Source organism: Molothrus ater, chromosome 10 (genome assembly GCF_012460135.2).
Source record: "Molothrus ater isolate BHLD 08-10-18 breed brown headed cowbird chromosome 10, BPBGC_Mater_1.1, whole genome shotgun sequence".
Taxonomy (NCBI): domain Eukaryota; kingdom Metazoa; phylum Chordata; class Aves; order Passeriformes; family Icteridae; genus Molothrus; species Molothrus ater.
Genome location: NC_050487.2, coordinates 13561526 through 13574193, shown reverse-complemented (window position 1 = coordinate 13574193; position 12668 = coordinate 13561526). Strand labels below are relative to the sequence as shown.

The 12668-nt window shown below is 52.2% G+C and overlaps 1 protein-coding gene across 1 annotated transcript in view; it reads right to left on the bottom strand.

Moving 5' to 3' along the window:
• Positions 1-12668, bottom strand: part of XXYLT1 (xyloside xylosyltransferase 1) — a 32550-nt gene that overhangs the window by 2775 nt on the left and 17107 nt on the right. The window contains exon 3 of the mRNA XM_036388932.1: positions 10590-10722. Coding sequence (XP_036244825.1) covers positions 10590-10722 — 133 coding nt within the window. The remainder of the gene's footprint in view (positions 1-10589; positions 10723-12668) is intronic.

Below are 12668 nucleotides of genomic sequence, written 5' to 3'. Positions count from 1 at the left end.
CTCCTTAGAAAATGGAGGCAAAACATTCTCCATGCAGCATTAGAGGGAAGCTCAACCTGCAAAGACAAGCCCCAGCCATGTACCAATCAGCCTTCTGAAGTGCTCAGATCCAGGGAGTGGCTCAAGCCCACCTCTGCATCCTCTGCTCTCTGCTTCTCCCTGGCAGTGCCAAGAAAGCCATCCCCCCTGCCCAGAATGTTACGCTGGAAGCTGACAGGAGGGAGAGGGTAAGCAGTGCCACAGAGGGGAGCATATTTCCAGCTCCACAGCAGTGAAGCTGATTCCTTTCACATTCTTACCTCCAAATACATGCTGCCCAAGCTAAGGGACAAGATTACAGCCACTGCAAGCAGCCAGGATAAAAAAATTGCAAGCACCCAGGCCCTTGGCATTGCCAGGCCATGGTGGGGCTAAAGCAAATCTGTACAACATGACTCAGTTTTTCAGTAGTGCTGTTCCCCAGATGACTTGTGGATGGCTGATAACATGCCCTTTTCTACAGGAAGAGGAGACAGCCTGACAAGCAGCAATTGTTCAGCCCTTCCTCCCAGCACAGGCTGTGACAGGGCTGTCCTCCCCCGGCCATGTGTGGGGTGTGGGGCTGGCAGGGAGGGCAGGGCCATCCTCAGGGAGTGATGCTGAGGTGAGATCCAGGATGTGATGAGCTGCAGGTGGCTCTGCAGTGCCCATGGTTTGGGATCCTGCTCACAGCTGAGCACAACAGCCTTGCCCCTGTTGAGCTCAGGCCAACCAAGGGAAAGGTGTCCTGGCAGGGCCACTGGCAGCAGCTGTTTAGACAGGATTTTTCTTGGCTTTTCTCTTTCAAGCAGGTTTTGGTCTCTGTCCTGCCAGGACAGAGAAGAGCACGGCTGAAAGGCACCTTCACCCAGTTAGAAGTGGAAGGAGTGATGATTACGAGAGCATTGTTCTCTTCAGAGGAGATGGGGCTGGAAAAGCACAACAACCAGCCAAACAGCTGACACAGCCTGTACCCACTCCACTCTGTCCTGCCTCACATCGCCCCTTGGCACTCACCTCAAATTTTGGCAAAACATAAGGGGAAAACTCCAGGGGCTGGATGAGCTTGCTGCCAGGATGTGCCCTTGAGATAATCATCAAGGAACTGAACCCCAGCTAGATGCAATGGAAATGTCTCCCTGACCCAGGCCCCTGGAGTGGCCGGGATCTCCCTGGGAACAAGCAGCTCAGGCAGGGCAGTGTGCCCTCCTCTCCGTGCCCCCAGCAGCAAAAGCCTGGGCAGGAAGGCAGCACCACCAGGATGCATTGGAGCAGGAAGCTGTTAGCTAGGAGAAAGGGAGGAGAAAGGAAGAGGAGGCATTTGGGGCTTTTGTTTACTGCTCTAACCCATCTAGATGGGAGGGGACAGAGGTGACCTGTGGCCCCAGACCCCGTGCCATGGTGCAGGGGAGCCGTGCGGGGCCTGCCGCGAGCGCCCGCCTGCAGCCCCAACAGGCTTTGCTTTGAGGAGCTGTTTATAAACAGAGCCGGCGTGTGCTAGGAAACATCTGGAGAAGAGCATTTCCAAGCATTCAAACGCCAGGCCCAGGCAGCCCAGATAAAAAACGCTGCTTCCAGCAGGACTTCCCTTGCTGGCCCAGCACAGGGCGCTGCGGCCGCGCCTCCCCTGCCTCGCAGCCCGGCGGTCACGAGCCCCAGCTCACAAAGCTGCCATCACACCCTTCCAAACACCTCGCTGGGGACAGCTGCCAGGCCAGGAGGGACCACTCCAACACCACCTGTACTCTATAGGGCCTTCTCTACAGCAAGAGGCAAACAAATGGGGAAAGACTTTGTTCAAATCTGTGAACTTCCACTCATTTACTTCAGCTCTGGGTTATGGGACAACTTCATGGGATAAGCTGAAAACCTCTGGTAAAGCAGCTGGGTGCCTGAGCTGGCAGGAAAGGCAAGATGCAGGGGTTACTGCCAGCTGGGAGACCAGCAGCAAGCTCAAAGCACTTGCCCCACAGGCAGCAGACTGGGCTTGTGTGCCTATACCCATCTGATGTTCAAGAGGCTGCAACCCTGCCACACTAGCTGTGCAGCTGCCACTGGGCTGGCTGCTGAGGATGTGCACCTTCCCATGAATCCACATCTCCAGGAATGCCTCCCCCACAGGCATCTGGGGAATCAAGGAACCAAGTCAAAATGACATGAAGTGAAACGAGATGTCAGGCCAGACCCAGGGTGCCTGTGGTTAGAGGATGCTCCTGGAAGGTTGCAGGGTGCAGCCAGTGTGCACTGCATGAGCCTATGCAGCTGCATGGCCTCTCCCTCACCAAAGGGGAAACAAACCAACAGTCATGGAATAAAGCCACAAAAATAGGGAATCTGCAAGAATCTGGACACAATAAGCTTCCCAGAAACAGTCAGCTCCTTGTGGAGCTCACTGATTGCTCCTACCTCTCGCCAAGTGCTGCCAGAGTTTGGGCTGTCTGGGAGAGGAGGATGGGCAGCAGCAGCAGGCCAGTACCTTGAGGATGCCTTTTGTGAGTAAGCCTCTCTCACAGGGGTCAGGGGACCTTGAGCCTGGCATGAGGCTCCTGGAGCACAAGAGAAGCACATGCTGCCAGCCATCCCTCTCTGAGCCGCTCCAACAGCAGCCCTGCCAGCCCAAACGCCAACTAAAACAAGCGCACGCTCTCGTACCTCCAAATATGCTGTTCAGTTCCTGAGCCAGAACACGGATGGCTGCCGGCGTTATCCCCAGCTGCAGGCACTTACCCAGCTGGCAAACACTACTGCTCCCGTGCAATGAGCAGTGAGGCACAAGTGCACCTTGCTCCCTGCTCCGTGTGCTGCCAGGACTCCCCCAGGGTGGCAGGAGGACACAGCACCTGGCTGTGGTCCCACCAAGCAATCCCTGGCTGAGCTGCCCACCTGGTGGTGCCTGGGACCTGCGGGGCTCCACAGGGCTGCTCAAAGAGGCAGATGGGAAGGGAGCCCCAGTGTGAAGTATGCAGTGTCCTGATGGGGACAGGGGATGTGCTTGAAATGGGAGAGAACACAGGGGAGACCCTGATAGCAGCTTCTGTCCTACCTGGAGGGGAGGGTGTGGGCAGTGGTGAGGGGAGAGTGATGGGAATGATGGCATGGTCCATTCAGGGGGTGATGGTGGCTTTCCCCCTTCATCCTTAGCACAAAGTAAGAGCACAGCCAAGAAACTTCCCTGCACCCTTCTCCTCGTGGTTAATCCTCACTGGGGCAGGCAGCTGTCAGATCCTTACCATCACTGTGTTCAACTGAGATTAACCTGCAGGCAAAGGCCAGCTCCCCTTCCTCCCTCTCCTCCCACCTCCAGAAGACATTGCAGCAATGCAGGTGGGCCCTTCCAAGTTTCTGCCACACAAAGCGAGGCAACCACCCAGGGCAGCATCCAACCCAGCTCCCTCCTCCTGCCCTGGCAGCCGGACCTCGGCCTGGTGAGCTCAGCGGCTTCACAACAAAGCAGCCCTTGTTGCTAATTGCTTATTTTCCATGTGCAATTGCTAAACCCCTTAAAGAGCCATAGCAGCAGGTTCAGTACCAGCCCATGCCACAGCACCTGAGCTGAGGCTGAACAGCTTGTGCAATCCAGGAAATCCCAGCTCCACGCTTCTCAGGAGCACCATGTATACCCAGTGATGTGCAGTGGCATCGCCAACACAGCAATACCCCTTGTCCTGCAGGGAAAATGTCAAACTGGGGCAAAACAATGCCAATTTCCACCCTGGGACAAAGGGCAGGATGTGTTGGTGTGCACACCAGGACCACCTTACCCTTCTCTGATGGGTTCAGGGTAAAGGTCCAGCTCAGGCAAGACCTCCAGCCACCCCATGGAAAATACTGATGAAGCAACAGACTGAGCTCTTCAATGACGACATCAGTAATCCCTTAATAAAAGTCTCACGCAATGCACAAATTATGTCTGTACAGTGCTGGTCTCTACCACAGCCCAGCCAACGTGCCAAACTTTTAAAAGGCCTGTATTTAGAGCAGCAAATTGATTCTCACTGATGACATTTCTGCGTGGACTTAGTCCAAAAGTGGGAACTCTTAAATAGATGACAAATGACAACTTGTGAACACAGCTTGTGAACAAAACCTTTCTTTGGGACAGATTTTCAAGGGTGGCCCTCCTCACCATCAAACATTTGTACACCCCATGCCAGTGCTAAAATCATCCTCCAAATACAGGTGGGACCACAAATCCCTGTCTGGGTCACAGCAGTTTCCTTCCATCTATAGAGCAAACAGCACTGGTGGCAGCGCAGAGCAATGACCTGTGTGTGTGAGACCATCCTCTATCAGCACCCGTACAGGAAGCGGGGCAACCCATCCACAGGGACACTGTAGAACACTGTGGCCCTAATTACTGCTAAAACAGCAGATTTCTATTAACAACTGTGAATAAATTCTGCTCTGGCAGTGTTCTCATGCATGCCTTGGAAGCACAGGCTGCCTGCTCTGGGACACCCTTGCCTGTCAATGGAACTCTCAGGAACAGGGGAAATGCTCTCCCTTCACAGAAGCTCACCTGCTGCTTAATATTATTACTATTTGTGCTATCAATGCACAGTTGTGGTTGTCAGATCTCATGCAATTTATTCATTGTTTTTAAATGACATTTCAAGTTTGCATTGTAGTGGGAATAAATTGGACAGGTCGCATATATTAATGATATTCACAGCTGTAAACAACACAACCCTTTACCTTCTTGGATAATTTTTTAAATCAGAGGTAAAGCTGAATTCCTTGAATTAATTCTGCTTCCTTGCAGGTTCTGTTTGTTCTGTAATTTTGGCTGCTTCTTGTCAGCCACTGCCAAACCAATTCCTAGAACCGTTTTCCCCATGCATCGAACAGCAGCACTTGCTACAAATCAAGTCAAGTCTTGAAATGGTTTAAAATCCAAAGTGCACAGGGTTTGGGGCTTGCAGGACTGTGGGCAGGCAGCATTGACATCACAATGGCACAAATGGCAGGCACAAACTCTCCTGCCTTTACTCCTGAGGGGCCTGGGGAACAGAACCTTTTGTGGAAGCCAGCTCCCTGCTTCCTCAGGGCAAAAGCCCTTGGAAAAGAGTGAAGTCTCCAAGTCAGGGCCACCTGCCTGCATGAAAAGTCCACAAAACCAGGAAAACTCAGACAGGAGGACCTGCCTGCTGGAGATGGTTATCTCCAGTTCTGGAAAGCTCCATTGCAGGCAGCAGCCCACCTGCAGTGTTACATCTTACAACCACCACTGCTGCCTCAGCCAGGGAAAATCCAGCTGCTCCTTGCTTGCAGCTGTCAGCCGTACTTTGGGGTTTTTTTTTAGATCCCAAGAGAAGGTACAGAATGTACTGTCTCAGCCCAGACTCTCTGACAGCCTGGCCTGGTTATGGATTTAGCATTAGCCTGCTCCCAGTCCAGGATAACTCCTTTCCTCTTCCAAACATCTGACAAAGTGACTTAGCGCCGGTGCCGCTGAGCTCCCACAAACACCCAGCACTGCAAGCGCCGCGGCCCCGCGGCCGGAGCTGCACAGCCCTGCTTCCACCCGCTAATGGGCTTCTCTGGCTTATTTCAGCAGCTCTCAAACAAACAAAACACATGTCACTGAACACACAGCACACTCACAGCAGCTCCCACATGATCACAAGCAGAAACAAAGCCTTTCCTTTCTACAAAATAATGTCCTGTTTGAGTTGTTCCCAGGTTTTAGGCAGAGGCAAAGGCGAATGGCCTTGCAGCCACACAGGGACCCAAGTGTCGGCCCTTTGTAGTCTGTAGCTGCCCCTTTGATGTAGATATCCTTTCCTACTGGACAAACTTATCATTTCCAACACTGTGGATTCCCAAGATGCCTCAAGCTTTAATTAGCTTCTTGACACAGGGCACAGTAGTAAAGATCTCACCAAATAGCAGAAGTGGAAGCAGCAGCCACCCTTCCAGCCCCAGCTGTGTGCATTCTTGGACCTGTGAAGCTCTGGGACTTCTCCTGAGGCCCACCTTCACAGCAGGTATCTTCCTTCTACCTGGAAGGGGTAAAAGCACCCATCTGAGGACCTGTGGGTTAAGTCCTCCCTGTTGCCAGCAGACCATTCCTTCCCAAGGAGACCTCCAAAGGGAGCATGATGGGGGCAGTTCTGAGGGCCCCAGGTGGTGCTAGCACACTGTGGGCACCCAGAGCCCACTTCCATTGGCAGTGCCAGCAGCAGCAGTGCTTAGGCAGAGAAGAGGCTGGGATGGGAATGGGAGCAGGGAGCACGGCATGGCACATGGGGTCAGGGCTGAGGCTGCTGAGGGCAGCTGTGCAATCGGTACCACTGCTCTGCTTCCTCTCACGTGCCACCAGTGTGACCAGACCGGTCTAGAACCAGGAAACACAGGAAGAATGGGGTTTAAGCTCTGCCTTCAGTAATCTGAGAGCTTTCAGGACATTTTGGGGAGTGCCACAGTATTTCCTCACCCTGTTCCTCTCAATCACAGGGCCGTTTTGAAATGAGGAATCCTATCCCTTTGGCACCTGGCAGCACTGAGTTCATGTGTCTGGGAACAGGTGCTAAGCCAAGCCAGGCTGGCAGGGAGGAACAGGTAGGTCTGGGCTGCACTGGTGTGAGGATGCCATTGTCATGCTCTGATGGAGACCCTGCTATGCCCCAGGTGCAGCCCCAGTGCTCACACCTGGTCAGCAGGCTGAGGGGCAGCAGGCCATGCTTCCATCACCAGCCATGGCACAGCTGCACTGCTGGGAGCACAGCTGAGCTGCTCTGCAGGGTCGGGCATGTACCCACACACCCCCAAGGACAGTGCCCTGCTGCCCATCTGGTCGCTCCCATGGCAGGCTGCATCTGCAAAGCTTCTCTGCAGGTTTCTTAGCAGGGCTCAAGAGCACCAGAGAGCCTGGACATCTCAATTTGACCAAGATCTGGCACGGAAGGCTCAGTGCAACATAAATATTTATACAGACCATTATCACTCACTCTATGCAGCCTGGTGAGCAGGATTGGCCAGCACAACTGAGCAGCTGAAATGCTGCAGGGGACAACAGGACTTTTAATTAAGGTTATGACTCTGAAGAAGCACCTCCTTGCATTTAAAGCCTTTTGGATGATGCAAACTTTAGATGCAGAGTCTAATCTTTACATCAAAATCACTCCTACTGAAGCCAGAGCTCCTGATCTTGGCCACAGTGTGAACCCTCTGCAGGCAGACACATGAGCAGGCATAAGCCAGCCTGGGAAGAGGCTCTTCTGCAGGCCAATATTCAAACAACAGCCTGACAGGACAAATCCAGTGCTGCCATAGAAAGCTCAGAGGCATCTAGGAGGCTACTGCACAGTACCAGTGTCCTCAACAACCTCACCACAGTAGCACCTTCTTGTGGGATGAAGTTCTGCCTGCAACCCTGTCCACAGAGGTGTTGACTGTAGCCCATGTCCCAGAATGGATCCAGCAGCCACAGGAAGGACAACATGCCTGACCCATGGACAGGATGCCTCTTTTCCCTGCCGCAGCTGGAGAGACAGAAACCTGACGTGATGCCAGTGGCCTCGGACCTCAGATCACTTCCTGCATGTGATGTGGGCTCCTGCCACCTCCCCCTCTGCATCCAGGACTCCCTGCCAGACACTGCAGAGCGATCCATGTCCAGCTTCAGCAGGAGCTACTGCTCTCCACAGGCCACTCCAGTTCAGCCTGAGTGGCCCCAAAGGACAGACCAACACCAGACTGTGCAACAGTTAAATCCCAGCACTGGCCTAGCAGGAGGGCCGGGAGATCCTGTTGCTCAGAGAAATGTGTTTGTCCAAGACAAACAGTGGCCGGGCATTGTTTCAGCATGAGTCAAGCGAGTGGAAACACTCCCGTGCCATCCTGTTTTGCTGTCTGGAGGTTTCCCCTACCTTCAGGATATGCAGAGAGGCTCCGGGATGTTTCCGATTCGCTGTTCTCTTACTCCTCCGTTTCCCGGAATGTCTGTCTGTGCCCAGCACTGCTCATTGCACCAGTGCAGCAGCCTGAGCCTTCTGCAGCCCCAGTCTGTGCCCACAAAGTGCAGCCCACAGCCAGGCAGCCAACGGGCAGCTGATGGAAACAGATGGTGGATTAATCTCCATCCATCTTTCCCATTGCTACACAGCAGGAAAGATGGAAGCCAGGCGCTTTCTGGCCACTGGCTTACCCTGCCGCAGGGAACCGAGTCCACAGCTCCATGAGCAAGCTCAGGACAGCTCTGCTAATTCACCCTCACTGCTAGGTCCTCTGATGCTTTGGGGCAATGCTAGTGCTGCAGAGAGCTGTGTGAAATGGTGAGGAAAACGTGAGTGGCAACACAGAGACCCCACAATCACCCTGTAATCCTCCTCCCTCCCCACAACCCTTTCCCCAACTGAGGCTTCAAGCGTGCACACATGGCAAACAACGCGGCTTGAGCTGACACCTGTTGTTTCACACCTACAACATGTTTTTATCTTTCTGAAAGTATAAAAATAGTAAAGAATTTTTTTTTACAAAGACATCCATGCTTTGTCAGCTCATGTTTGTGTCTGGAAACCCTTTTAGCAGTGAGGTGCGAGCCCCACAGGGTGCAGGGCTTGGCAGGAGGGCAGGCTGGAGTTTGCACAGCTCGCCCCACAACGGGTGATCTGGCGACAAGAAGGATCAAGAACTTGTTTTCACATGAAGATCAAAACAACACAAGAAGAAAAGCACAACATAGCCCAAAGTGACCCAGAATGTCAAAACTGCAACAACAGAAAGTTCAGCCCAAAAATGCAGCCTGTGAGGGCTATTATTGCTTGGCATGTTTGTCCCCACCACGGGTGGCAGGAGGGGGAGAACACAGCTATGGCTTGGGTCAGGTATTCAGTGCTCAGCCCATGATCCCCTGCCTTGTCCCCTGCCATGCTGAAAGGCTCTCCAGTGGAGCCCCTCAAACCTTAATTCAGTCCCTTCCAGGCACACCCAGTCCCACAAACCACATCCAGGCAGCAGATCACCATCCCCACTCCCTAGTTATGCACTGAAATAATGCAAAACCCTGCAGAGACAAAAACAAAGTGATTCCACCCTGTACTAACTGCAGACAAACGAGTGCTTCATTTACCCTGTTCCAGCACCGCTAACAACAGGGATCTGCCCTGCTGGGCCCACCGAGGCCACAGACTCACAGCCTGCAGCCACTCTTGGCTGGGGCTCTTCCCTCCACCCCCTTTTAAGCTCTAACAATTGCATACGATTAACTGGGGCTGGATTTACCATTCTGGGCACCCAAATCCTGTAAGGACACCCAAAGCAGATACAGGAGCCCTCTACTCTCCAAGCATGGTGTCACCCTATGGAGACAAGACCTCAGCATCTGTGTTCCTCTAGTGCCAGCTCTTCCTGCCAAGAGTACAAATCAGGAGAGAGGCAACACTTATGCCACAGACAGAGAGATGTCTTTTTTCCAGCTCAGAAATAGTGGTGACTTCTGTAGTTCGAGCAATCACATTCTGTCGTATGGTTTAGGCTTCCAGGAAGCAATTGGTGGTGACTAACAACCATCAATCTCCTGTTGATGAACTTCTGCCTCTACCCTCTTCCCATCTGGATGCACAAGCAGCAAGAAAGGCTGGTCCAGATCTTTGCAGCTCAGCCTGTGCCCAAGAGTGCTGCTGGTCATGTCCTAAGAGCCTCAGTAGGGAAGTAGGCTTCCAGCAGGGAAGGAAAAGACATACAGACCTCTTAGGCTTTTTTATCTTTCCCCAAGAACTTTTCCATTAGGATTAGCAAATCTAGCCAAGCCATCTGAGATGCTCAAACTCAGCTCTGCTGAGATCCATTAAGGCATCCTGGGATAATTATCTAATCTACCCTGGATTAAAAGAAAACCTGAGGTCCGTCCTTAGAACAATGGCTAAACAAAACCAATTTCTCTAAGCACCTGGAAATACCCCTGTGTTCCTGAATCCCACCAGTGGTGGGATTTGCATTATTTCCCATGAGTGGGAAGGACTGGGCCACCCCTTTGTGAGTGGTTTCCAGCACAGTTGGCAGTGGCTGTGGACCAAGGGTCTGAAGAGCAAGGGACCATGAGGCCACCTTCATGCTTGCAAGCCCAGGTCAGCAAGAGCTGCCCATTCAGCCTTCAGTGGGGGAAGCAGAAAATGCACTCCAGGGACCCAGAACCTCACTGCTGCCCAAACTCAATCCCTACTCTCTGCAATATTCTCAGCCAAAACTTCAGAGCGCCAACACACAAACAATTACAGCACCTCAGCAGGCATGGCTGAGCAAACATGACGTACATGATGTACTCTAGATGTACTACAGTCCAGGCATGGATTTTGGCACTGATGATCAAGAATTTGCCTCTGAAAGTCTTGTGATGGTGTGTGAGAACAAGCAAACAAACCACAGCAACACTGTATGGTTTGCTCATATCAATTTACAAGTCTCAGATTAAGGCCCCCTGCCGGGATGGTGGATTGGTCTCCACCATTTCCATCCATCTCCACAAACCACTGCTCTCTGGGTTTTTTTCCAAAGAGCAACCTGAGTTGAAGAGAAGCCACCAGCCACCTGCTGCCCACTCCCTGCTCCCCCCGGGGAGGGGGCTGTACCTGTACACTGGTTGCATTTCTCTGGCAATCCCAATGACTGCTCCCTCTGGGAATTTGTCAAACTCATCAAACAGCTCTCGGATGTTGGTCTTGTACTTCAGGTCCAAGTCTACCTGGATGATCCGTGTTATTTCTGAAAGCACAAAGAGGAAAAGTCAGCAATAGAAGACAAAAGTGTAACCTGTGATTACCACCAGCTACTGGAGGAGCTGAACCCAATGAGGATTTGGTGTAGTCTACTCCATGGGCAACTCACATTTAACACAATCCAGCTGCAACCTCTGCATGAAGCAAACAAACTTCAACCATCATGAAGCATTTACCACTGTGTGTTTACTTCAGAAATCATTTCTGGTGACCCCCTGCCTCTATCCACTCCCTCCTTCCTTCCAGAAGACTGGTTTTCAATATAACTGACAAAAGCAAGAGGTAGCTTCAACCTCGCCTCTCTCTGTTTCTGGAAGTGCTTCTGTAGTGCCAGCCCTGCAAAATTCCATGTTTACTTTCAGCTACCAACTCCATGAATGTTTCCCACCTCCATCCCAGACAGCATCCATCCTGGCCCAACATATCAAAGCAATTCCCATCATGGACAGCATCAGTTCACCATGTGACACTTCCAGTATCACCTGCACAAAGCCATTAGCTCCCAGCAGCTTGCCACGGGCTTCCCTGAGGAAGAGGCCACAGAGATGACAGCCCTCTGCCTGCACAGAACTGCTGGTGATCTGCAGCAGCCTGGAACACTATTACTGCTGGTGGTACCCTCTCGAGGCAAGGGGGGTTCTAAAGACATGGAAACATCTTCCACTTGCAGTGAGACATCAAGAGCAACGAAAGGCTAGAGGACATCATTCTCAAGGCTGGGCCTGAGGTACTTAACAGGGTCAGGCCCCTGCTTGAATTTGTCCCAGGCTCCTCTGCAGCACGAGAAAGACCGAAAGATGGAGATGCTACTTGGGAGAGTGTGCAGGAGATGTGCCTTGACAAGACTGCTTATCCAGGTGGATGCTGCATGGATTGCAGCAGGCCAAGTGCAATGCAGCAAGTGCAGACAGTACAAGAGATCAAGCCATTAGATGGGATCATCCAGCAACAAGCAAAGCCATGGTCATCTTCTGGCCAGGCCAGCTCAGCCCTTCTCAGGGACTGCGAGTGGAGCCATCCCCAGGGCATTATGTAATGCCCTCTCTACTTATATGTGTTCTAAAAGCCAAGAGCAAATTGGCCAGGTTGCTTAGCACTCAGCAGTAATTGGATTGTAAGGCTGTGTCGATGTCTTTTGGTCCCACTTATGCACAGGTCCCCTTACAGCTCCCTGCAGGCTAGATCTGCCTATCACCACCACTTCCAGAGCAATTAGCAAACCAAGCCTTCATCCTTCCTCCTGCCCAGTACCTGCAGGAGGAAAAGCCCTGCCTGCCCTCACCTTCTGCTGTGCCTATGGGCAGGGCTTCCCATCAGCCTGGTGTTGCTGGGGCAGTGTGCCCATGGTTCCTGATCTCCTCACCCTGTCGTGCTTGGGACAGGCTGCTGGCTACTCCTGGCTGCTGAGAGCAGGAGGCAATGGCTCTGTTTTCAGCCCCCAAAGCCACCAGAGACCCAGAGGCACTGAGAGCAGCCAGGCACCAGCAGTTATCCTCCAGCACAGGAGTGCAGCTTTGCATTTTCAAAAGTGTTCATTGCTTTGTGTTTGTGTTTCAAGCAGATGCTGGGCTGTACAGCAGCTCTGAATTTTTTGCAGATCTTGCACTAATCTAGGACTCTTGGCAATTGGTCATACCTACCACATTGTCCTCATTTAAGAGCAAAAAGGCCCTGTGAGGTTAAGCAAGAAACATACTGCTTACACTGAGAAGCACCCAAGCAGAAATATAAATCAAGGAGAAACAGTATCTAAACTACAACTTGGGCCGTACCTCAATTTATTTTAACATCCATCATGCTCTATCTGCTAAAGGAAAGGCCATGCTCCCTTCAGCTGTCAGTATGGCAATCCCCAGGCCTACCTAGTGTTTACCATCACTATAATCCTCTGTTTGCAGAGATTTAAGCCCCAGGCACAGTAAATCACCACAG